The 25,029-nt window shown below is 41.2% G+C and overlaps 2 protein-coding genes across 4 annotated transcripts in view; one reads left to right on the top strand and one right to left on the bottom strand.

Annotated features, from left to right (window-relative positions):
- ATAD2B (ATPase family AAA domain containing 2B) overlaps window positions 1-5,050 on the bottom strand; it is a 121,642-nt gene extending 116,592 nt beyond the window's left edge. For all 3 annotated transcript variants that reach the window (XM_047782555.1, XM_047782556.1, XM_047782557.1), the window contains exon 1: window positions 4,460-5,050. In XM_047782555.1, coding sequence (XP_047638511.1) covers window positions 4,460-4,675 — 216 coding nt within the window. In that variant the 5' untranslated portion in view covers window positions 4,676-5,050. The remainder of the gene's footprint in view (window positions 1-4,459) is intronic.
- Window positions 5,051-12,760: 7,710 nt separating this feature from the next.
- Window positions 12,761-25,029, top strand: part of UBXN2A (UBX domain protein 2A) — a 36,973-nt gene continuing 24,704 nt past the window's right edge. Inside the window, exons 1-2 of the mRNA XM_047782554.1 lie at window positions 12,761-13,025; window positions 23,296-23,350. Of these exons, the coding sequence (XP_047638510.1) occupies window positions 23,310-23,350 (41 nt within the window). The 5' untranslated portion in view covers window positions 12,761-13,025; window positions 23,296-23,309. The remainder of the gene's footprint in view (window positions 13,026-23,295; window positions 23,351-25,029) is intronic.

Below are 25,029 nucleotides of genomic sequence, written 5' to 3'. Positions count from 1 at the left end.
ATTCCTGGCCTCGCTCAGTGGGTTGATGATCCAGCATTGCCATGAACTGTGGTGTAGGTCACAGACACAGTTCAGATCCCACGTTGATGTGGCTGTGGCACAGGCTGGCGGCTACAGCTCCAATTAGACCCCTAGCCTGGGAACCTCCATTCACCCTGGGAGCAGCCCTAGAAAAGGCAAAAAAACAAAAAAAAAAGAAAAAAAGACTTTTCCCCTAACTTTGTACTTCCAGAGAACTTTGTATCCAAAAATTCCAAATGCTTTTTATTCAACAATTCATTTTTCACAAAATCCTCCCCCACCAGGGAGACATAGCAGAAATATAAACTATTCCTAGAACAAGACCAAAAACCCAAATAACAAGGAATCCCTCAATAACACAAATGAAATGTCATTATGTATGTCCAAAATTAATGCCAAATACACAATTCAAAGTAATACGGCACTTTTCTGAAGTGTAACTTTATAGTGACAGAATCACTCCCCATTCAGGTACAGACACTGTTTGGGCTCCTTAGTTAGCATTACTAGTGTTAATCCTACCACCTGTCCACCTAAACTTTCAGAGGTTACAGGTTTATCTGTAATTAGGTATACAGGAGACACTCAAGGATCTAGAAAAGAGTGATTAAAAAGATGATATGCCAAGGAAAATGATTTAAGAAACTAATACACATTCACTTCTGCAGGGGCAAATTTCATCCATGAACTAAAAAAACTACAACTTTGTATATTTGAAATACAAAAGTGACCAATAATTGAATTTTTAAAAGCTGCATTTTCAGTTGGATCCTGGAGATAGTCCTATGAACGCTACAGCTGCTTTGATTCAAAACTGTGACTGTTTTACTACATTTATCACCTATATGGCGCTCCATATGAATCTGATATAAGGAAAAACTTGCTCTACTCCGAGGAACTTGGATTTTTCCCTGCTCATCTAAGAGTGTTATATATACATGGTTACATTTCCCTTTCAGATTCTTTTCGTGTTTAACCCTCAACTTGGACCACTCTGCCTGTGTTTCATTGGCAAATTCATGAGTGTTGGAAAATAATTAAAGTACAGAGTGATTAAAGAGCATTTTAAAGGAGGACTCAAAGGTTTTTACTAAAAATAAAATTAAAATAAATCAAGTTTACCTACAAAGTTACCTAAAATATCTATTTTGATCCTCTCAACTAAGATGTAGAGTCAAAAGCCACATAAGTACCAACAAACAGGTCTAACTAACCAAGGCAGAAAAAGAGTTGAAATATTTTTCAAAGACTGCTTTCCACTTCTGTGAATACAGTATTAGTATGCTGAAAATGACTCTTAGGTGGAGCAAATAAATGCTAATTACTGATGGTCAGATTAACAGACCCAAAAGAGGTCAAGTTGTACACAATGTAAACAAACAAACACAAAAGCCAAGTATATAGGAGACAACTGCAGAGCACAAATCCATTTGACATTTAAAAAGTGTAGGCACAAGAAAATCATTCCAATAATCAACAGAATGTATCCTATGTTTATTTCCCCACCCTACACATACTTGGGGAAAAGGCAAAGCTATGACAGTATATGGTCCTAAGGCTTTTTTGTCTCTAGACACAGTGAATGAAACAGTCTAAAAAAGAGTCAGAGGGGAAGGAAGTGGAGGCAGGGGAGGGATATCAGCATTAAGTATGAAGAGCATCACACAAAAATAGAAAAAGGAGAACCTCTTCAATTTATATTGTATAAAGAGGAATACATTTCTTCCTACAAAAATAAGAGTCTCCATTTTCCACCAAATAAGTCTTTACAAACACTAGCAAATGTCTAAGACATCACATAGAGAGTACCTTTAAGAATACCAGAAAGGGGAGTTCCCATTGTGGCTCAGTGGATTAAGAACCTGACTAGTATCCATGAGGATTTGGGTTCCATCCCTGGCCTTGCTCAGCAGGTTAATGATCCAGTGTTGCTGTGAGCTGTGGTGTAGGTTGCAGATGCAGCTCTGATCCTGTGTTGCTGTGGCTGTGGCCAGCAACTGCAGCTCCAATTTGACCCCTTCGCCAGGGAACTGCCATATACCCCAGGTGCAGCCCTAAAAAGCAAACACACACACACACACACACACACCCTGAAAGAGTGAACCAGGAGGAATGCTAAATTCTTGTAACATAAAACCAACTTGAGGAGTTCCCGTAGTGGCTCAGCAGTTAAGGAATCCGACCAGCATCCATGAGGACGCAAGTTCGGATCCCTGGCCTTGCTAAGTGGGTTAAGGATCTGGCATTGCTGTGAGCTGTAGTGTAGGCCAGCAGCTACAGCTGCAGTTCCACCCCTAGCCTGGGAACCTCCGTATGGCTCAGGTGTGGCCTCAAAAAAACAAAAAACAACAACAACAAAAAACACTTGAGAGGAAGAGCTTACCAAACTCAAATTAATCTATTTCAGAAATACACAGCAAAGAAATATATACCCTGCTTCATAAATACACTCTCCATAAACTGAAATTCAGAATTATAATTTATCCTCTTCTAAAGGACCAATCACAACACAGGATTAGTAAATCTCTTAAATTTCCTCAGAGGAAGCAATTAGATCATTCCATTATCTACTAGAGTCAAAATACAAATCTTAAAACTGAAAAACAAATATTTTAAAGTAAATCCTCATTAGCCTGTAGTTCATGGTCTTTCAAAACATTTTAAAAGGATCTTTGAAACAAAGTTTCATTAGCATCCTTCTAGAAAAAGCTCTAATACCTTCATTCTTCCAGCAATTTAAAAGCCACCACATGTTCATTTCTACATTAGACTATTGATTCCTTGCCTTTTAACATCTCCATAACAGCTGCTTGACAAATTAGTTCACCTTATTCTCCAGGGGGTAAGGACAGCATAATATCCATGAATTCAAAAATGGGACCACAAAATGATCAGTGACAGATGAGCTAATTGCTTCAGATAAATGAGACACTGCTCTAACAGTCTAGGCATTCATAGCATCATACAATTAAATGCTTACACTCTAAATATTTTATTTGTACTTAAGAATAGAGGCAAATCTTTCTTAAATTACTTTTAAAATATATTTTAGCTTAGGAAAGTCACTACACTCGTACATGTTTGGAATAATTTCTACAGAAAGCCTAGTTTTTCTTATTTCAATCTAAAAGATCTGTAAGCCCCAAATTAGTCTAATAAGACAACTTTTAAAATATTTTCCACATTTTTAGCAAAATAAAAGCCAAACACATTTTCATACAACATATTTCAGAAAACTTCAGTAAAATATGTCTATTGTATTTGCCTCAGTTCATTCTGGTATCAGAACAGTGAGAGATACACAGAAAAAGCACACACAAACCATGATCTTGCAGACCCCATAGAAAAAAATATATATTGCTTTCCTCCCGTAAGAATAACAAAATTTCCAGAAAAATTACTCTTAGTAAATTAGCCTCTCTAGACAGAAACATTCTCTTTTCTGAATTCATAACCAATCTCATAACACACCCTTATCAATACCTTTAAAGTGATAAAACATACATGTTACAGCTTAGAGCATTACAATGTAATAAAATTTTAAGAGCTACCACTTTAAAAAAAAAAAAAACTAAACGAAATCATCGCCGGCCTTCTTCAAATGTCACTTTAGGAGCAGTGGAACCACGATGGTGTTAAGTCGCCTTTTATAAACTATCCCCATAACAAAAATGGAGAGACACCCAAAAAAACACAATTTGGAGACGATAGTGCCTACTATCCACAATTTCTGACATGCCCCTTTTGTGACCTGAAGTCTCCACTTGAAAGCTCTACCGACCGAGACCCCACAAGAACTCTGGTTGGCCGGCTGGCGGGTTCTCTAGCTACAATATCACATTTGATCGCTCCTGCCTGGAGAGGCGATAGTGTTGATTTTGTTTTTAAAGTTGGTGTCAGAGCAGCTACAAACTTTTTTCAGCATCCCTGCCAGGCTGCCAACTGGAGCTCTCGTTCACTTCCTCACCAACTTGAACCACCCCCAGTTTGAGAGTAAGCCGGAGTTAGACACCGGCAGGAGCTGACACGCTCACAAGAAGGGTTTGACACCGCAGAAAACTTTCACTTCTCCTCTCCAGCCCGTCCACCCGGAGAGTCCAGCCCTTCGCTCTTGCTCCCTTAGAATTCCCCTCTCAGGCGGGACAAGGACACAGAAAGCAGACTGCTCTAACGTCCCCGAAAACACCCCCCCACACACACACACACCCAAAGTCTTCTCCCCTGGACTCAAGTCCCGCTCTCCACACAAAAGAGCCGGGCCAGCTAAGCTGATGCGGCCCTAACTAGCCAGCTGCCACCCTCCACCGCACCCGCAGACCCGGGTCTCCAGCCGACCGAGCGGTCTCCCCTGGAGGCTGCCTGCCCCAACCTGGCCAGACAAAGCCCCGGCGGCCGGGCCGACTCGAGAGCCTCCGGACTCGGGCCGCCGCGCTCTTACCCGGGCCTCATCCAGAGCGACGCCGGCGCCACCGCTTCCCCCGGCCTTGGCGGCGGGGCAGCTGGCAGCGCGGGTCTTGGAGGAGCGGGTCCGAGAGGAGATGAAATGGCTGCTGCCTCCGGTCGCCCCAGGCTCTACTCCGGCCCCAGGCCCAGGCCCAGGCCCAGGCGACTTAGATCCGAGAAGGCGCAGGGAGCTCTTCCGGGTGTTCACCATGGTCCAGCCAGGAGGACGGGGTCCACGCCGCGCCCGCGGCGCCCGCCGCGCCGGGGAGAGCCAAGGAAGGCCGGCCCGCCGGCCGGGCAGTCAGGGCCAGTGGAGCCGGGCCGGGAAAGACAAGCCGACCCGGACTCTGCGGAGCGCAGACGAGGACAGGCGAGAGTAAGACAGAGGAAGGAAAGTCGGCGTGAGAAGACAGCGGGAGACGGCACCGAAGCTCCAGGCCGACAGCTCAGACCCTCCGCCGGCTTCGCCCTCCTCAGCGGGAGCCGAGCGGAGCCGCCATTTCTACCCCTTTCTCTCCCGTTCTCGCTCCCGAGCTCCGTGCGTCAGGGCTCCAGCGCCGCAGGGCCAACGAGACCGCTTCCGGCAGTGACCGCTGCGGGGCGCTGCAAGGCCGGCCAGCCTTTCCCTTGTAGGCTGCTCCCTCCTCTTCCCCCGCCCCTCCAGTAGGCCCCGCCCAGCGGAGCGCTGTCAGAGCTTGGCGGCCAAGAAAGGTACGCTCTGGGCTGTGTCAGCTCTATGGTTTCCAGGTCTGGCCGGCTGCCTAGCAAGGAGGGGATGGGAAAAAACAGAGTGCGCGCGGGATAGGCGCGCGCGAACGCTGGAGTCGGTCTCGGAGCCTTCACCCCTTGCCAGGCCGGAGAACCCCACCATCACCCCCAGGTGGCCTGGATGGTACTAGGAACGACCGGCAAAGGCGGGGGGTGAAGGGGAGGGGGGGCGAAGACCAGGGCGCGGTGACCTGAGTTGGAATCCGTTGATATCCAAGACAAGACGCTGAACTTGAGTCACTTTTCAAGGTTGTAAAGATGTGAATGATAACGCTGATAAGATAGATCTATGCAGTGTCTGGCACACGGTAAGCTTAAGAAAGAGCAAACGCTGGAACCCTGTGTCTTTAAACAAAGCAAAGCAGTGTCTGTCTTAGAGTGTTTTCTATAACCTTAGCCAGATCTAAGGCGGAGTCACAAAGAATGAATTCTTCCTATTAAAAGCCTCATTTAGCACTGCTGCCCCGCCCGCGCAAGAATTAAGAATGACACAAAAAGCTGAACATGAAGATAGAAAATGTTTAACTTCCAAAGAAAAAGGTTAAGGGACACGGTTAATATGAAAAGCTCTGTTGAAAGAAGGAATTATGTTCATTTCCAGAATTCCTCCGTACATTAGCAATAGAGAGCCTAATATTTATTGGATAAAAGTTCTCCTCTTTGCCTCACTAAGAATAATTGAAGACTTGAGAAAAGTCTTGTAAAAATCACCAAGCTGCGTCAAAATTAGAGGATTCTCGTCATCCAAGCTCCCAGTTGTTCAACAAAACTGCATAATGCACTAAGAATGGAAATAGTTTTTCTGTTGGGGAAGCAATATGGATTCCAGGAAAGCTGACTAATCTCTCTTGACACTAATCTGCATACCACATTCTCCCCTAGACACTTCACCCACCATTTAAAACTGGCCTCTTTGGGTGTGACAACCTTATAATGGAAGGAGACCTAGGTTTTCCTGTGTCAATTAGCTATGAGATCATCGAACAGAATAAACGATTTCATTTCCTGCAGAAAGAGTCTGGCTTTAAGCAGTATTTAAAGTGTCCTTAAGAGGTGTATGGTGTGCAAATTAGCACACAAAGGACTTCTGTGCTTTCTTCCTTTGTTTCAGTTTTGTTTTTTTAGTCCTAAATTGAGAAAGCCAGGTTGTTGATTGGGATACTACAACCTATACCCTTTACTAATAGCAAATGTTTATTCTCAACCCCAACTGGTGTTAGGTCCTCTGTCAGGCCAGTAAATATGGAGGGGTTTTTGCTTTTTTGTTTTTAAATAACAATATAGTTCTGGCTCTCAGAGAGCTCACTGACAAGGAGGAAATAAAGACAGGCAAAGAACCAGTAAGCTGCAGAACAATGTGACAGGAAAAAAATGAGGCAGAAACCTCTAATTCAAGCAGAGTTGTTAGAGAAAACCTCTGAGAGGTGATGATGCCGGAGATGCATCTAGAACCACAAAATGGAGAAAGAAAACAGACAAAAGAAAGCAGTTTGAAAAATATATGAAAGAGTTCCCTGGGGTTTTTTGGTTTGTTTTTGGGTTTTTTTGCTTTTTTAGGGCTGCACCTGCAGCATGTTGGAGTTCCCAGCCTAGGGGTGGAATCCGAGCTGCACCCACACAACAGCTCATGGCAACCCTGGATCCTTGATCCACTGAGTGAGGCCAGGGATCAAACTAGTTGGATACTAGTTGGGTTCATAACCCGCTGAGCCACAACAGAAACCCCCAAGAGTTGCTTGTTTTACATATTCTGACTAGAAGAAAATAACTGAAAAATCGATAAAAATCGCTTTTAAACTTTACTTAAAACTACATGAGCTGGCAAATTACTAAGAAATACTTGGACCAAAAACTAAGTTACAGCAAGAACCCAGACAAGCAAGCTAAGCTCTAAAGACAGCTTTCACTTCCAGTGCATTTGCCTAACTCTGGTGAACTTTATCTATTTTCTCTGCCTACAGAAGCTAGAAAGGTCAGAGGACAAAGCCCAGAACCTGCTTAAGTTACAGAGTCAATGGAATCACCCTGCAAAATGGTGGTAATTAAAAGAATACACCTAAATATAAGGGTGAATTAGAAATAAACCAACCAAACTTCCCATCACTAATCTCTAGGAAACTGCAAGGAGAACTGCCTTTCCCAACATCTAAACTAAGAATGAGAGAGAAAAACATATCCCTTAAGATTTAAAACAACAAACTGGCCCTCCGGTTTATAGTCTAACTTCACCAAATCTGATAGACAATAATTTAAGTTAAATAGGCTTGAGTCAAAAGTGACCCTAAGCACAAAGCAAAGTTAAATTATCTCAGAAATAATGTAACTTCAACAGGAGATTCAAAAACAAAGTCTCATGAATATGACTTAGTTAAAAAAAAAAATTAAATACAGACAGCATAGGAGTTCCCATCGTGGCTCAGCAGGTTAAGAACCTGACTAGTGAGTTCCCGTTGTGGGGCAGCAGAAATGAATCCATCTAGTATCCTTGAGGATACGGGTTTGGACCCTGGCCTTGCTTAGTGGGTCGGGGATTCAGCATTGCCATGAGCTATGGTGTAGGTCGCAGACACGGCTTGGATCCTTCGTTGCTGTGGCTGGGGTGTAGGCCAGCAGCTATAGCTCCAATTCGACCCCTAGCCTGGGAACCTCCATATGCTGTGTGTGAGGCCTAAAAAGTAAAAAACAGCCAGCATTAAAGAATAGAGGAGAGTTCCCACTGTGGTACAGTGGGCTAAGAACCCAACTAAGACTGTTCCGGTTGCTGCAGAGTTGTAGGTTCGATACCCAGCCCAGGGAAGCTGGTTAAAGGACCCACCATTGCCACAGATCAGCATAGGTCACAGCTACAGCTTGGATTCAATCCCTGGCCCAGGAATTTCCATATGCCACGGGTGTTGCCATTAGGGGAAAAAAAAAATAAAGTACTAGTAAATTATATTGCAAAATGGGAGTTCCTGTTGTGGCTCCGCAGAAATAAATCTGACTAGTATCCATGAGGACACAGGTTCAATCCCTGGCCTCGCCCTATAAAGACAAAAAAATTTATATTGCAAAATGAATACTAGAACAAGTGTAGTTATCATCCATTACCACACATAGCTGCAATAATTTTTTATATATCATTCTTAAGCACAAACTCCAAAAATAAAATATCAAAACTTATGTCGTATACAGTATGGTTCACAACAAATAATTTTTTTTTTGTCTTTTTGCATTTCTAGAGCCACTCTTGCGGCATATGGAGGTTCCCAGGCTAGGGGTCTAATCGGAGCTGTAGCCACCGGCCTACACTAGAGCCACAGCAACGCCGGAACCTTAACCCACTGAGCAAGGCCAGGGATCGAACCCACCACCTCATGGTTCCTAGTCGGAATCGTCAACCACTGAGCCACAATGGGAACTCCAACAAATAATATTTTAAAGTAAATCATTAATGGTTTTCTTTAACAAAACTTTTCTTTTTTTTTTTCCGCCCATGCCCCCAGCCAAGGATCAAACTCAAGCCAATTAACACTAATCCTTCTCAAAATATTCTGAATACTAGAAGAGGAGCTAGTTCTTTTGTGGTGAAACGGGTTAAGCATCTGGCATTGTTGCTGCCAAGGCTTGGGTTACTGCTGTGGCACAGGTCTGGGAAAAAAAAAAGCAGAAGAGGAGGAACCATTTCCAAACTCATTCCATGAGGCCAGCATTACCTTGATACCAAAGCTAGACAAAACATCACAATGGAAGAACTGCAGAGCAATATCCCTTATGAACAGAGATAGAAAAATCCTCAACAAAATACTGGAGTTCTCCTGCGGAGCATCACTGTATCAGCTTGAGTCATTGCTGGGTCTGGGTTTGATCACTGGCCTGGGGACTTCCACATGCTGAGGGCTCAGCCAAAAATAATAAGAATACCAAAAAAGAATAAGAATAATACATTGACATCTTGGACTTAGATGTCAACTTACTTATCTGGTGTAATACCTAACATTTAAAGCCCATGGTCCCAAGAACCCAAACCACAGCAGTGATCCAAGCCTCTGCAGTGACAACACCAGATCTTTAACCTACTGCGCCTCACAGAACTCCATTTTTTTAACTTAATCTTTAATAAACAAGATAGAGGGGCATTCAAATAGATCATTCACTGAATAAGCAGATTAAGATGGACAGTTAAATACAGATGTACTATGATTCTTTCCAAATGCCAAGTAAAAGATCAATAGGAAAACAATGAATAGTATTTGCCTGGAAAAAAAAAAATCAGTCAGTGTAATACACCACATTAATAGAATGAAGGAAGAAAGACCACATGATCATCTCAATAGGCACAGAAAAAAAATATTTGACAAAATCAAAAATTTTCTCATTACAAAAATACTCAACAAACTAGGAATAGAAGGGAGTTTCTTAGAGCTCCCTGGTGCTGGCCTAGCAGTTAAGGATCCAGTGTTGTCACTATGATGGCAAGGGTTCAGTCCCTGGCTCAGGAACTTCCACAGCCTCAGCACCTCCACCCCCACCCCTGCAAAATAAGGGAGTTTCTTCAACAGGATAAAGGGCAGTCATACTCAGTGGTGGAAGGTTAAAAGCTTTCTCCTTAAGATAAGGAAAAAGACAAGGAAGCCCATTTTTGCCATTTCTTTTCGACATTTCGGAGTTCGTTCCCCTTGTGACTCAGCAGGAATGAACTCAACTAGTATCCAAGGAGATGTGGTTCGATCCTTGGCTCATTCAGTGGGTTAAGGATCTGGCCTTGCTGTGGCTGTGGCATAAGCCAGCAGCTGCAGCACTGATTTGACCCCTAACCTGGGAACCTCCATATGCTGCAGGGGTGGCCCTAAAAAGAAAAAAAAAAGTAAAAATATTGTACTGGAAGTTCTTAGTCAGAACAATTAGGAAAAAATTATAAATGAAGGCTTCCAAAACATAAAAAATAAAAATATATCTATTCATAAATCCCATGATCTCGTATGTACAAAATACTACAAAAATCTATTTTTAAAAAATACACACAGGAGGTCCCACTGTGGCACAATGGGATTGGCTTCATCTTGGCAGTGCCAGGACACAGGTTTAATCCCCCAACCAGCACACTGCATTAAAGGATCCAGCAAAGTTGCCACAGCTGCAGCTTAGGTCACAAGTGCAGCTCTGACCTGATCCCTCGTCCAGGAACTCCATATGCCGCAGGACAGCCAGAAAAGAAAAAAAAATGAAAATAATAAAAAAAAGAAAATGAAAAATAAAAATAAAAAACATACAATTATTAGAAGTAATCAGGGAGTTCCCGTCGTGGCGCAGTGGTTAACGAACCCGACTAGGAACCATGAGGTTGCAGGTTCAATCCCTGGCCTTGCTCAGTGGGTTAACAATCTGACGTTGCCGTGAGCTGTGGTGTAGGTTGTAAACGCGGCTTGGATCCAGCGTTGCTGTGGCTCTGGTGTAGGCTGGTGGCTACAGCTCCGATTCTACCCCTAGCCTGGGAACCTCTATATGCCGCAAGAGCGGCCCGAGAAAATGACAAAAAGACAAAAAAAAAAAGAAGTAATCAATGTATTCAGCAAAGATGCTGGATAAAGGACCAACACACAAAAATCAGCAGTATTTCTATACAGAAATGAGGGGAAAAAATCCTGAAGAAATTAAGAAAGCAATTCCTTTTACCACAGTGATTCCTTTTCTCAAAAAAGAATACTTAGAATAAATTTAACCAAGGAGGCACAAGACTTGCACACTGAAAACTACAAAACAAAGACCTAAGTAAATGGAAAGATGTTCATGTTCAGAGATCAAAAAAAAACTTAACATTGTTAAGATGTCAGTACGCCTCAAACTAACCTACCCATTGCAATCCAGTGCAATTCCTATCAAAACCCAAGTGCCTTTCTTCTTTTTTACAGAAAAGGTAGAGCTGTTCCTAAATTGCAAGGAACCTAAAATAACCAAAAATATCTTTAGAGAAAAAACGTTTGGAGGACTCACACTTTCTGATTTCAAGACCTACTACAGAAGCTACGGTAATCAAAACGTTATGGTACTGCATAAGGATAGGGCATAAAGGTAACAAGAATTTTGAGTCCAGAAATGAACCAATACATCTGCAGCCATTTGATTTTTGACGAGAATGCTCTCTTTATCAAATTGTGCCAGGACCAAAAAAAAAAAAAAGGAGAAGGAGGAAGAGGCAACACCTAAGAGCCATCCATAGAAAAGTCTTTTGCCCTAAGGAATCAAACTCCTTATTGGGAGCTTCAATAGACAAGTTTCTAGAGAATTGGCTCGAAAGTTGAACTCACCACAGGATTCCGGAATTGCACAACTGAAAGACAAGTTCCAAAGACTCACAGGGTGCCTTTACTTAGGTGGGAATGGCAGGGGTCCTTAGGTGAGGCCAATTTGAATTCCAGCACTAAAAACTGTCAAGTAAGAACAAAAACTGATTTAGGCAAATTAAGAATATATTTGAAAGGATTATTCCAAGGAGGGTGGGGCGAGGGTGGGATGGGGGTGGGAAGAGACTATAAAAATACTGCTGGAGTACAATTACAATTGGGAGAATATCCAATTATAAGCAAATAAATAAACTTTGGGTTTAGATAGACTTTATTGTATAGGATTATGCCAAAAAAAGGAAAAGGAAGTACTGCAATGGGGGGGCGGGGCGTGGGGCGGTGGTGAGGGACAAACCTTGTTAGAGGGGAGCTCTGTGACCATGACCGTGAGATCAGCAACTGTGGAAAAAACTGGGTGTGGTGCACAGTGGGACAGACAGGTGGAGATAGCAGTGATAACACAAGACGATCAGTGTTTTGCATGGAACTCAGCCTATTTTAATGAGCGGTGGTGAAGGAGGGTTTGTATGCTGGATTAGGCTGAGGGTGGGTCAAAGTTTAGGAGCCTGGAGGAAGGAGGCTCCCTGGTCAAATCCAGGGAGCCAGTGGGGGAAAAAATGTAATCGTAATGTATACATGTAAGGATAACCTGACCCCCTTGCTGTACAGTGGGAAAATAAATAAAAAAAATTATAAAAAAAAAAAATCCAGGGAGCCAGTATTTTGTCCAGATTGGTTAGTGAGTACAAGCAGTTCAGCTAATCCTTTGTGAAGCAAAAAGAATGGGGATTTGGAGGGTCTCTGTCAGGCCTCGTCCAAGGTAAACAAGGGGGTATCCGTGAGTCTTATCTAAATCACAATGGGGAAGGGAGGCTCCTCGCTGTCAAGCCTTTCAGGAACGTGGAAAGGTGGGGGGATTTCTTTAACCGTGGCTTTCCAGAATCACTGGACTCAGGGAAAGTTCAACATGGCCCGAATACAGAGAAATCTCTCCGCGGATTCAACCAGAAGCTGAAGAGGTAGAGAGGTAAGTTGACCCTGAGTTCTCAGGTGAGCCCACGCCTAGCTCCCTGCATTTTCCGAGCAGGGTGAAGAGGCCACCACCAGCAGTGCCCGCAGCAACGAGGCGGCCGCCATGAGGGCGGTAACGCTGAGGACCGACGCGGCCGCTGCCGCCGGCCCCGCCCCCCGCGCGCGCCCCCGCGGCCCGTGCGCGCGCTCGGGGCTGCGCAGAACCGGCCTCGGCGCGATCTCAGAGCTCAGCTCCCGGCTGCGGTGACCGTGGGAGGCAGGAGGGGGCCCAGCGGAGCGGCTGCCGAGCCTGAGAGGATCTGGGGGCGGCGGTGCTTCCTGTCTGAGTGGCTCCAGCCCAGCGGCAGGGGCGGCGGCGGCGCCCGCGGCCCCTGAGCGAATTGAGGAGGCCGCGAGGCGACGGCGCGGCGCGGCCCCCTCCAGCGGCCGCGCCCGGAGGTGAGTTTTCAGGGGCCGCGCCGCGTTCGGCCGGGTGAGGGGCGTAGGCGGGCGGGCGGGCGTTTCCCCAACGGGGCGCCGGGGATCCTGGGGCCGCCCAAGCCGCGGGGCCCATTCCTTGTCTCGGTTTCGGAGTCCGTGTCTGCGACCCCGAAAGGGCGGCCTGGGCGGGACTCCTGCCCAGCGCAGGTGAGGCGCGGCTCCGGGCCTGCTGTCTGCGCGTCTTCCCAAGCGGCCGACTGCGGGCAAGCGCAGCGCTTTGAAACTTACAGTTCAGTTCTCAAAATGCAAACGCACAGTACAGAAATGCAAATTGTGCCTGTTTGGGGCGAACATTCCTTAGGTAACCTCAATACGTGGCTCCCGCAACCTACGTTTTATGGCGTAGGCTTGCTATTCGTTGTTTTCACATCTTTTTTTTTTTTTTCCTATGTATCCATTTTTCTGGTTGTTTGAAGTTACTTGTTAGCAATAAGGGACGTTAGTGTGGCATCCAGCGTTGGTTACTCTGTACTTAATTTGAGATCATTGAAAATAAAACGTAGAAAATTGACAGTCTGTATTTATGTCGACGTGGAACTGTTACATATGACAGGTTGTGAACGACGTGAAAACCAGCTTCCTTGTTTCACAGTCATGGCTTAAGTGTTCTGAGAGGTGTTCATAAGGTTTTTATTTATATTTTAGTTTAAATGTGAAAAACTCTTTAAAAAAAGTTGATCTTTTGACTTCTAAATATGTTGTAAGTCATTATTTTAAATTTAATTTTTTGGAGTAAAGTTAATTTACAATGTCGTATTAGTTTCAGGTGTACAGAACCAGTCATAGAAAAGTCCATTCTCTTTTCCTGTATAGGTTATTTCAAAATATTGAGTAGATTTTCCTGTTCTGCACAGTAGGTTCTCGTTAATGATGTGTTTTATACAGTAGTATGTATCATGTGGAGTTAGAAAGCAATTAAATCCAATGAATAAAGTTAGATCTAGGAATTGGTGAAATCCAAAAATGAGTAAGATTTGTGTGCAGGATGGAGAAAGTGATTAAGCACACAAATAATAATGATGCAAGACAGAATGTGGTATTTGTTAATTATGTATTGAGCACTGACTCTTAACCTTGGCATGTGGTAAATACTATACATGTATACTTAATATTTAATGTTAATTACTTAGTTTTTCATTCATTTAGTACGTATTGTGTGTTGAGGTAAGAATATGTGGGTGATGATTATAGGTTTTGCCTTTAAGGACTCTACATTGTCATTGGAGGAAACAAGGTAAACAAATAATCCCACAAGTAAATGCCAGTCAACCTAGAGAGAAGGTAAAAAGGAAGAATGTAGGGTGTTATGAGAGTATGTAACCAGGGTACCTATCCCAGCTGAAGAAATCAATTGTTTTTTCCTCGGAAAGGAATCTTTGAGCTTAGTTATTAAGGATAAGTAGGAATTAGGTGACTCCCAGAAAAGGTTCAGGCAAAGGAAATCAGTTCCACAGAGGCTTGGGAAGATTGGGGGAACTGAATGGCAAAGCAGTTGGATTGAGTGTAGAAAGCAAAAGGGTCCTGTAGTTAGGGCCAGAGAGATTATGTTCGTCCTTCATACAATGTTAAAGATTTGGGACCAGCCTTTTTTTTTGGTCCTCCCTTTTTTAAACTTTTATAGGGAAATTTTCAAACCACTCAAATGTAGTGAAGAGAACATTGCAGTGAACTCCCCTTTAATTTTACCCAGAGGATGTAGACCTTATTTGAAGAGTAATGGGAGGTCACTAAAGGGTTTTAAACAGGAAAGCCCCATAATCAAGTTTGTATCTTAATCAAAAAGGTCACCGTGACTCCTCTGCAAATTGGATGGGGACAAGAATGGATGTGGGGAAACTCCCTAGAGATGATAGATGGGATTAGGATTGTGGCTATGAAGGTAGGGCAGATTTTTAAGAGTACATACTTAATCTCTCCCTGCTGTGTTAGTAATTCTGTATTCATGCCTTTTGGAGGAATTGTGAAAGGTTTTCTAAAGCAGTATTTGAGATGGATTTTGCAAGGTAAATAGCATTTCATAATGGAACCCTGGAATGAGCAAGTCATGGTGTCAAAGGCTGGCTAGCTCAGCAACCTTGATTGTTTCTGCAGAAGTTTCCCCTTTCTTCTAAGATTTTTGCATTTAAAATACTTCTGTTACTCAGCCATAAAATAAAATAAAATAAAATAATGCCATTTGCAGCAAGATGGATGTAACTAGAGACTCATACTAAGTCAGACAGAGAAAGACAAATACCATATGATATCACTTATATCTGAAATCTAATATATGGCACAGATAAACCTTTCCACAGAAAAGAAACTCATGGAGTTGGAGAACAGACATGTGGTTGCTGAAGGGGGAGGGGGAGGGAGTGGGATGGACTGTGAGTCTGGGGTTAATCAATGCAAACTATTGCATTTGGAGTGGATAAGCAATGAGATCCTGCTGAATAGCACAGCGAACTATATATCTAGTCACTTATGATGGAACATGATGGAGAGAAAGAATGTGAGAGAAAGAATATATATTTTGTGGGGGGTCACTTTGCTGTACAGTAGAAATTGACGGAACACTGTAAACCATCTATAATGGAAAAAATAAAAATTGTTATTAAAAAAAACCAAACAAGCAGGAGTTCCCATCGTGGCTCAGTGGTGAACGAACCTGACTAGTATCCATGAGGACCTGGCTTCGATCTCTGGCCTCACTCAAGGAGTTAAGGATCCGGCGTTGCCTTGAGCTGTATTCTTTGTGTAGGTCATAGATGCAGCTCAGATCCTGTGTGGCTGTGGCTCTGGCGTAGGCCAGTGTCTACAGCTCTGATTCAACCCCTAGCCTGGGAACCTCCACATGCCGTGGGTATGGCCCTTAAAAGACAAAGACACAATAAATAAATAAATAAATTAATTAATTAATTAAATATTTTTGTCACTATCACATTTGTCCTTGTAACTCTCTAATTACAACTTTTTCCAGAAGACAACAAAAATATATTTTCTTAATTATCATGATTACAGCTAAGCTGAAAATTTCCAAAAGATTTCATTTTTTACTATGTATGTAATAGTTATTAATAAACTAGAATCCATAAAATATACCAGCCATCTTTTAAAGTGTTTGATGCTAGAGTTCCAGTCGTGGCGCATTGGAAACAAGTCCGACTAGGAACCATGAGGTTGTGGGTTCGATCCCTGGCCTCACCCAGTGGGTTAGGAGCTGGCCTTGCTGGGAGCTGTGGTGTGGGTCACAGATGCGGCTTGGAGGATGACTTGGATCCTCCACTGCTGAAGCTGTGGCATAGGCCGGCAGCTGTAGCTCCAATTTGACCCCTAGTCTGGGAACCTCCATATGCCACAGGTGTGGCCCTAAAAAGCAAAAATAAATAAATAAACTTATTTTTAAAAAATTAAAAAAAATAGGGAAAGTGTTTGATTCTGATGCTGCTGTAGTTTGCTCTTGGAAGCCTAATCCTACTTCATAGGAGATGTAACTGAAAGGTCATCCATTGTTTTCTTAATCTTCTACATAAAGATAGTATACCACTGGGTATACTATCTTGATATAAATCCATAATCTTTAAAAATTATATATATATTAAATAAGTATAAATATATAATATTTAAAATTTTGTCTACACTTGAGACATGAGTAAGTTCCCCAGGCCAGGGATCAAACCTGTGCCACAGCTGTAACGAGAGCCATAGCTTGATCCTTAACCTGCTGAGTCACAAGGGAACTCTGTTCCTCTAGTATATTTTTATTTTTTTTTAATTTTTAAATTTTTTAAATTTTTTTGTCTTTTTGGTATTTCTTTGGGCTGCTCCTGTGGCATATGGAGATTCCCCGGCTAGGGGTTGAATCGGAGCTGTAGCCACCAGCCTACGCCAGAGCCACAGCAACGCGGGATCCGAGCCACATCTGCAACCTACACCACAGCTCATGGTTAACCCACTGAGCAAGGGCAGGGATTGAACCCGCAACCTCATGGTTCCTAGTCGGATTCGTTAACCACTGCGCCACGACGGGAACTCCCCTCTAGTATATTTTTATAAAAATAAGTAAAATTTGGAGTTCCCGTCGTGGCACAGAGGAAACAAATCTAACTAGGAACCACATTGCAGGTTCAATCCCTGGCCTCATTCAGTGGGTTAAGGATTGGGATTGCTGTGAGCTGTGGTGTATGTAGGTCACAGACTCGGCTCAGATCTGGTGTTGCTGTGGCTGTGGCATAGGCTGGCGGCAGTAGCTCCAATTCAACCCTTAGCCTGGGAACCTCCGTATGCCTCAGGTGTGGCCCTAAAAAGACGAAAGACCAAAAATAAATAAATAAGTAAGATTTGTAGAATGCAAATTTCTTTTCAAATTCTAATACATACATTAAAAAGTAGTCTAAATCTATTAGTAGTCTAAATCTGCTTTGACTAGATTTTTACTTTTAGTGGATATGTTCCAAGAAGCTCAATCTATTCTGGCTCCTGACTGATTTTATTACTGTAGTTGTTGGAAGTAAGTGGGATACTTAAGAAAGTGTTTAGTAAACTGTGATACACAATATAAATGTAAGATGGTACTGGTACTAATTGCAAATAAATTTGTAAAATTAGGGAAATTTTGTTTATCTGTTCATTCTGATGCCCAACTTCATGCTGGTAACTTAAGATATTTGTCACATGGCTTTTTTATTCTCTGCATGACACTGAACCCAAGTTTATGTGCCCAGTGCACAGTGAGACCAAATAAATTGAAATGTCAGAGTTTGGATTGGAGAAAGGTTTATAGCAGGGTTATTCGAAGAGATAGGTGGCTTATGCCCCCCCAAAAAACTCCAAACTCCCCAAAGGGTTTCAGCAAAGTTTTTGTTTTGTTTTGGCCACACCCACAGCATGTAGAAGTTCCTGGGCCAGGGATTGAATCTGTGCCACAGCAGTGATAACACTGGATCCTTAACTGAGAGGCCAGTCATGGGGAAACTCCTGACTAAGATTCTCTGGATGAAATAATGGTCTGTTTTCATTTTTAAGCCTAGGGAATTCTTTTGAAGAGCAGTACAGGAAGGATCAAGAAGTCTTTAGAGGAGTTCCTGCTGTGGCACAGTAGGTTAAGAATCTGGCTGCAGTGGCATGGATCACTGTGGAGACAGTGGGTTAAAGGATCCAGTTTGTTGCAGCTGTGGCGTAGGTGACAGCTGAGGCTCAGATTTACTCCCTGGCCTGGTAACTTCTATTTGCCATGGGTGCAGCCACTTAAAAAAAAAACAAAAAAAAAGTCTTTAGAAACATGAAATAGCTGCCTCAGACAGAGACATCCAATTTGCCTTGATTGTTGGGTGCCATTCTCCTGGATGGCTTTAGTGACTCCTACCATACCCTCATAGCCAAAAGGTATCATGAAGTTCTTTTTGGGGGTGCTTTTGAAGGTGCCTTCCCTCATCTTACGTTGAATACTTATTCTTCTGCCTATTGCATTTCCTCCTTTTTCTTTCCATTTCCCCTTGTCTTTCAGAATTGCTTGCAGTTTTGTTATGAAAAAGCTAAAACAAATTCGCTATCAGTTTATATTCAATTCATAATGAAAATAACAGGTATTTAAAACAATTTTCAATGATGTTTTGCAGAGCAAACCCCACTATTCTCCTTTCATTCCTATCCAAACAGAGGCTAAGTTGGAATTAGCTCTTCAACCAAATTGGCTGTGACTAAGAGCCCAGCTCCATTAGCAGTGGGAAACTGGAGTAGAAGCTAGAACCTATGAGCATTCAGACTGATGTTATCTGGTGAAAGGCTGCTGCTGAATCTTCAGTTACTCATATTAAATTCACCTCCAGATACTTTGGGGACTTTTGAGAGTAGTATACTCCTACTTCTAGTGTCCATTTTCTAGTTTTCAGTTGATTTGGGATGGGTCTGCTGAATCTTCAATGGCTGATTTCTTTTTTTTGTAATGATTTTTATTTTTTCCATCATAGCTGGTTTGATTATGTCTTCTTTTCAGTTAAGTATTTAGTTTTAAATTTGTAGACTCTGGGATGTGTCATAAACAGCCTATGGAGACCTAACAGTAACATTTCTAAACTATTTGTTTTAAGTACGTATAAAAGGTAATTGTACAAAGTAAAAAGACAAATGACAAACTTAGAAAAAAAAAAAAGGAACTGGTAGAACAAATAAAAGATTAATATAAAAACAACAGATACAGAGAAAAGGCCAACAATCTATAAGTAACAAATATAAAGAGACTTCTCAGAAAGAGAGAAGCAAATGGCTCTAAATATGTGGAAAGATGTCAGTCTCACTTATAGTTAGAGAAATGCAATTGAAACTATACTATGGTGCTATTTCTTACTGGTAGGAATGGGCAAAAATCACAAGTCTTGCAACACAGTTTCTTGCTGAGAGTGTGAGAAAACAGCCTCAAACATTTTTGGTGGGAATGCAGAATGGTACCCCTCCTGGGAAGGGAATTTGGCAATATCTAGCTACCTATGCAGTGCCTAGTTACAGATTCATATGACAAAGACTCCTTGACCAAACTGTAATCTGGCTCCTCTCAGGCATCTTCTCCAGGAGGCCTGACCTTCAGCTTCCATTTCTATCCTTGTAGAGCCCACTTTTGGCAAGAATCCTGTTAAGTAGCTTTAGCCAGAATTTTCCCACCCTTGATATCTGATCAAATTCCTCATACCCATGACATCTGATACTCTGGCTTGCATTCAGCAAGAATCTTGTAGGTCAGCTTAGCAAGAACCCCCCGCCCCTTACCTTTGAGGTTTCTCTTAGTAATTTTAATTTTCTCCATATCTGTTCTTTATATGTTCTTTTAGTTGTAATGCCAGTTCTCTTAGTTGTAATTCTTTTAGTTATATGTTCTTTTAGTGGTAATGCCAGTTCCTTTTTTTTTTTTTTAAGTTTGTCAGTTGTCTTTTTACTTTGTAGTCATTTGGGATTTTTTTAAAAATTTTTATTCCAGAGTTCCCGTCGTGGCTCAGTGGTTAACGAATCCGACTAGGAACCATGAGTTTTGAGGGTTTGATCCCTGGCCTCACTCAGTGGGTTAAGGATCTGGCGTTGCCGTGAGCTGTGGTGTAGGTTGCTGTGGCTCTGGCGTAGGCTGGTGGCTACAGCTCCGATTAGACCCCTAGCCTGGGAACCTCCATATGCCGTGGAAGCGGCCCTCGAAAAGGCAAAAGACAAAAAAAAAAAAGTTAAATGAAGCAGTCTTTTCCCTTATTGCTTCTGGATTTCAGTTATAGGAAAGTTGTCCACTCTTCAGGTTATAGATAAATTTACCATGTTTTTTAAAAGAGTTGCCTTTTTTTTTGTGTGAAGCTTTCTATTGTAAATGCCTACATATATAAAAATCATAAAAATTTCCATTTTAACCAATTTTAAGTGTACAATTAACTTAAAATGGCATTAATTATATTCATAGTGCTGTGCAACAATTACCACTGTCCATTGCCAAGACTTTTTCATAGTCCCAAAAAGAAACTCTGTGCTCATTAAATGATAACTTCTCATTTCTCTCTCCTAGTTTTCTAGTAACCTCTATTTTACTTCTTCTTCTTTTTTTTTTTTGTCTTTTTGTGATTTCTTGGGCCGCTCCCGCGGTATATGGAGGTTCCCAGGCTAGGGGTCGAATCGGAGCTGTGGCCACCGGCCTACGCCAGAGCTACAGCAACTCGGGATCCGAGCCGCGTTTGCAACCTACACCACAGCTCACGGCAGCGCCAGATCCCTAACCCACTGAGCAAGGGCAGGGACCGAACCCGCAACCTCATGGTTCCTAGTCAGATTCGTTAACCACTGCGCCACGATGGGAACTCCTATTTTACTTTCTGTCTCTGAATTTGCCTTGTATGAAATATAACCAGAATCATGGAATGTTTATCCTTTTGTATTTGCCTATTTTGCTTAGTGTTTTCAAGTTTCATCCATGTTGTAATATATATCAAATCTTTATTTCTTTTTATGGTTAATTAATATTCTGTTTTATATATATATATGCCACATTTTTCTTAGACATTCATCTCTTGGTAGACATCTGATATGGATTATTTCCATGTTTTGGCTATTGTAAATAATACCTCAGTCACCAAATTCAATACCTATTCTGATGTTTAGAAAGTGTTATCTCATTGTGACCAGTGATGTTGAGCATCTTTTTCATGTATTTATTGGCTATTCATATATCTTCTTTGGAGAAATGTCTTTTCAAGTCCTTTGCTTAGTTTTTGAATTACTTTGTTATGACTGCTGTTTTTAAGTTGTATTTTTCTTGATTCATCATTTACTTGAAAGCTATAATATAACCTTGACTACATTCCAGAGTTCTAAATTGGTTCTGTCAGTTTCTGTTTGTTTTTCAATGTTTCTGTGTGGATAAGAGCTTGATGCAGCTGCTTATTCTGTCATTTTGCTGACATCATCCTCAAGTTCAATTTCTAAATTTTCCATCTTGGGTATATCTGGAATTTATCTTGGCTCCAATGATGACTCCATATGACTGTTGAGTTTATTTAAAATTCCAACTTTTCCTGATTTTTTTAAATCTAATAGTATGGACTCCTCATTGGTTTTTATTTTATTCAATGAGTTATAATCCATCAGTATCATTATTTACTTTGATGTTCATTTTCTAGATTTGTCCAGTGGGAGCCCCTTCAGGTGGCTTCCATGCCCTTTTGATAGGTCTTTGTCATTCATTGAGCATCATCTTACTTTCTGGAGCAAGATGTTTTAGGGGCTCTTTTTTTTTTTTTTTTTTTTTTCTGCTCCAACCCTGGAAGCAACCTTTTCTCTAAGGAGCCGATTCCCGTTTTTAGGACAGTTCTATTCAGAAATCAAGGTGTGGGCACTTGGTATGCTTGTTGCTTATAGTGTGTCATTGCTTCCAGGATTCCTCAGAAGACAGATGGCTTGGACTATTTTAAACATTGATTTGTTTGTTGTTTTTCTTGGATTATTTTTGTTGTAAAGGCAAATCAGTATTGCAGAAGGTTTGAGAGAGAAAATAATCCTCAGTTTTATTACTACCCCCCGCAACAATAACTGTTTTCAGTCTTGGTTCTCTCCATTTTTTCATATGTACTCAGTTACATTCTAGTGATTGCATAGTTTTTGTTTCCTGTATTTTCACCTATGTGATATCTTCTTTATTTTTAAAGTATACTGTATCCATCAAGCAGCTGTACTATGACCGTTTACTTTACTTTGTTTTTCCTAACAACAGCTGTGGTAGACATGTTTCATGTATATAGTTTAAGTTTTTTTTAAGTTCCAGAACTTTTAAGCTTCCAAAAATGTATAAGATCAGAGTCAAAAGATATGAATATTTCTACAACATGTAAAAATACATCTGGTCAGTTTGCTTTTCCTGGGAATTGTAAGAATGAGTTTATATTGATTGGATACTTTTGTTACTATTGGAGATCTAGTGAAATGTTTTCATTCACTTTTGTTTATTACTTAACAAAGGGTACCTTATATTTTTTTCATCATAACTTTTACTAAATCTTCCCTTTGTCAGAAGATTATCCAAATCCAAAATTTGCTTTTTATTATTGCTTTATTTTGTAGGTGAAAGTGACAGCTTTAAGTTTAGTCACTTGTTTTTAAGAACCCTTTAGTGCTGCTTTAGGGCTGCATAATAACTTAATGTTAAAGAATATTAATGTATACATTGGAGTAAGTTTATTTAAAATACTGTGTTAACTCAGCCATAAAAAAGAATAAAATAATGCCATTCGAAGCAACATGGATGCAACTAGAGATTATCACACGAAGTGAAATAACTCAGAAGAAGAAAGACAAATACTGTATGATATCAGTTATATGTGGAATCTAAAATATGGTACAAGTGAACCTATGTACAAAACAGAAACAGATTCAGAGACATAGAGAACAAACTTGTGGTTGCCAAGGGGAAGGGGGAGGGAGTAGGAATGGACTGGGAGTTTGGGATTAGTAAATACAAACTATTACAATGGATGAGCAATGAGGTCCTGCAGTATAGCACAGGGAACTGTATCTAATCACTTGTGATAGAACATGATAGAATAGATAATAAGGGAAAAGAATGTGTGTGTATGTATATATATATATATATATATATATGACTGGGTCACTTTGCTGTACAGCAGAAATTGACAAACACTGTAATCAACTGTATACTTTAATAAAAATTTTTAATTAAAAAATAAAATACTACAGTAAGAACTTTAGCTTTTATGTCTTTTTACTTTTACAGTAAGGCAAAAGAGAATGAAAGAAGTAGATAATCTTGAAAGTATAAAAGAAGAATGGTAAGTTATGAATTTTCTTTGTTAATGCCTTTGTTACTATCTTTCTCTGATTGATTTAGTAAGTATTCATTATGATTATATCTGTTAACACCTAATAATTTTTGAAGTTTGTTTTTTAACCATAGCTGCATTAAATAGATTTCAGTAAAGTTTCTGTATCCTTTTGTTATTAATTTTTTAAGTGTTAAATTTCTCTATGCTCACATTATTTTTGGGATTTAATTGAGAAAGTAAAGTAGCTTTATTTCATTCACCTCTTGTGTGATACTATGTTGGAGTCGTAGTAGAAATATAATGGCTTTGGAGTCAGATAAACCTAGGTTTGAATCCCATCTCTGTCTTGTACTACCTCTCTAGCCTATGAGCAACTTAGGTTCAGTATCTCATCTATAAAATGGGGGTGTACGTGGGTACCTGAAAGGTTTTTGCGAGAATTAGATAGCTGATATAAAGCACATGGCATAATATTAACACCTGGTAGGTACCCAATAAATGGTAGAAGCAAAGTCTGTCGTTCTTATTACTATAGAATTGTTTATTCTCATTTCTCTCAACTGGAATATTTATTTTTGTATTATACTTTTTGTTTTAAATGCTTCAAGAGGTAAATTTCTTTCATTCATAGTCCACTTAAACAGACAAATAGGAGTTCCCTGGTGGCTCAGCAGGTTAAAGATCCAGCATTGTCTCTGCTGTGGCACAAGCTCGATCTCTGACCCCAAAACGTCCACATGCCATGAGCATGGCCAAAATAAATAAATAAATAAATAAGCACATAAGTATTTATTTCACACTTACAAATACTTTGTGAATGCTTTATATATCAAACAAATATTACTTGTCATTTTTTCACTAGAGTATTTTATAAGTATCTGATAGTAACTATGTAATTGTGAAGTTGTGTTGGGATCCTCTGAGACCACCTTTAGATGATGATTTGCTCAGAGGATTCATGGGATTCAGCATATAGTCGTACTAATGACTAAGAGTTATTGCAATGAAAGGATACAGAGCAAAATCAGCAAAAGGAAAAAAAAAAATGAGTGCGGAGTTCCCGTTGTGGCGCAGTGGTTAACGAATCCGACTAGGAACCATGAGGTTGCGGGTTCGGTCCCTGCCCTTGCTCAGTGGGTTAACGATCCGGTGTTGCCGTGAGCTGTGGTGTAGGTTGCAGACGCGGCTCGGATCCCGCATTGCTGTGGCTCTGGTGTAGGCCAATGGCTACAGCTCCGATTCGACCCCTAGCCTGGGAACCTCCATATGCCATGGGAGCGGCCCAAAGAAATAGCAAAAAGACAAAAAAAAAATGAGTGGGATGAAGTCCAGGAAGACTGGACACAAGCTTTCAAGAGTTGTCACCCAGTAGAGTCACCAAGACACATACTTAATTCCTCCAGTAATAAGTTGGGACAGCACATATGAGATGTTGTCTACCAGGGAAGTTCATTGGAAATGAGCCTAGGGTTTATGTTGGGGGCTAAGCATATACAAAATTCTACAGTCAAAAAGAAAGTTAAACAGGCTTTTCAAAAGGATAGCAACAGTTGTGCCTACTATGTTAACTCTTTTACACAGAAATAAGTTGAATGACTGATTTAAAAGTAAAATTAACTTCTAACAGCTTTATGAAGACATAATTCACATACCATATAATTCATCCATTTAAAGTATACAATTCA

Source organism: Phacochoerus africanus, chromosome 5, assembly GCF_016906955.1.
Source record: "Phacochoerus africanus isolate WHEZ1 chromosome 5, ROS_Pafr_v1, whole genome shotgun sequence".
Taxonomy (NCBI): domain Eukaryota; kingdom Metazoa; phylum Chordata; class Mammalia; order Artiodactyla; family Suidae; genus Phacochoerus; species Phacochoerus africanus.
Note: the sequence above shows the minus strand (reverse complement) of the source record. Positions and strands in the feature narration are given on the sequence as shown.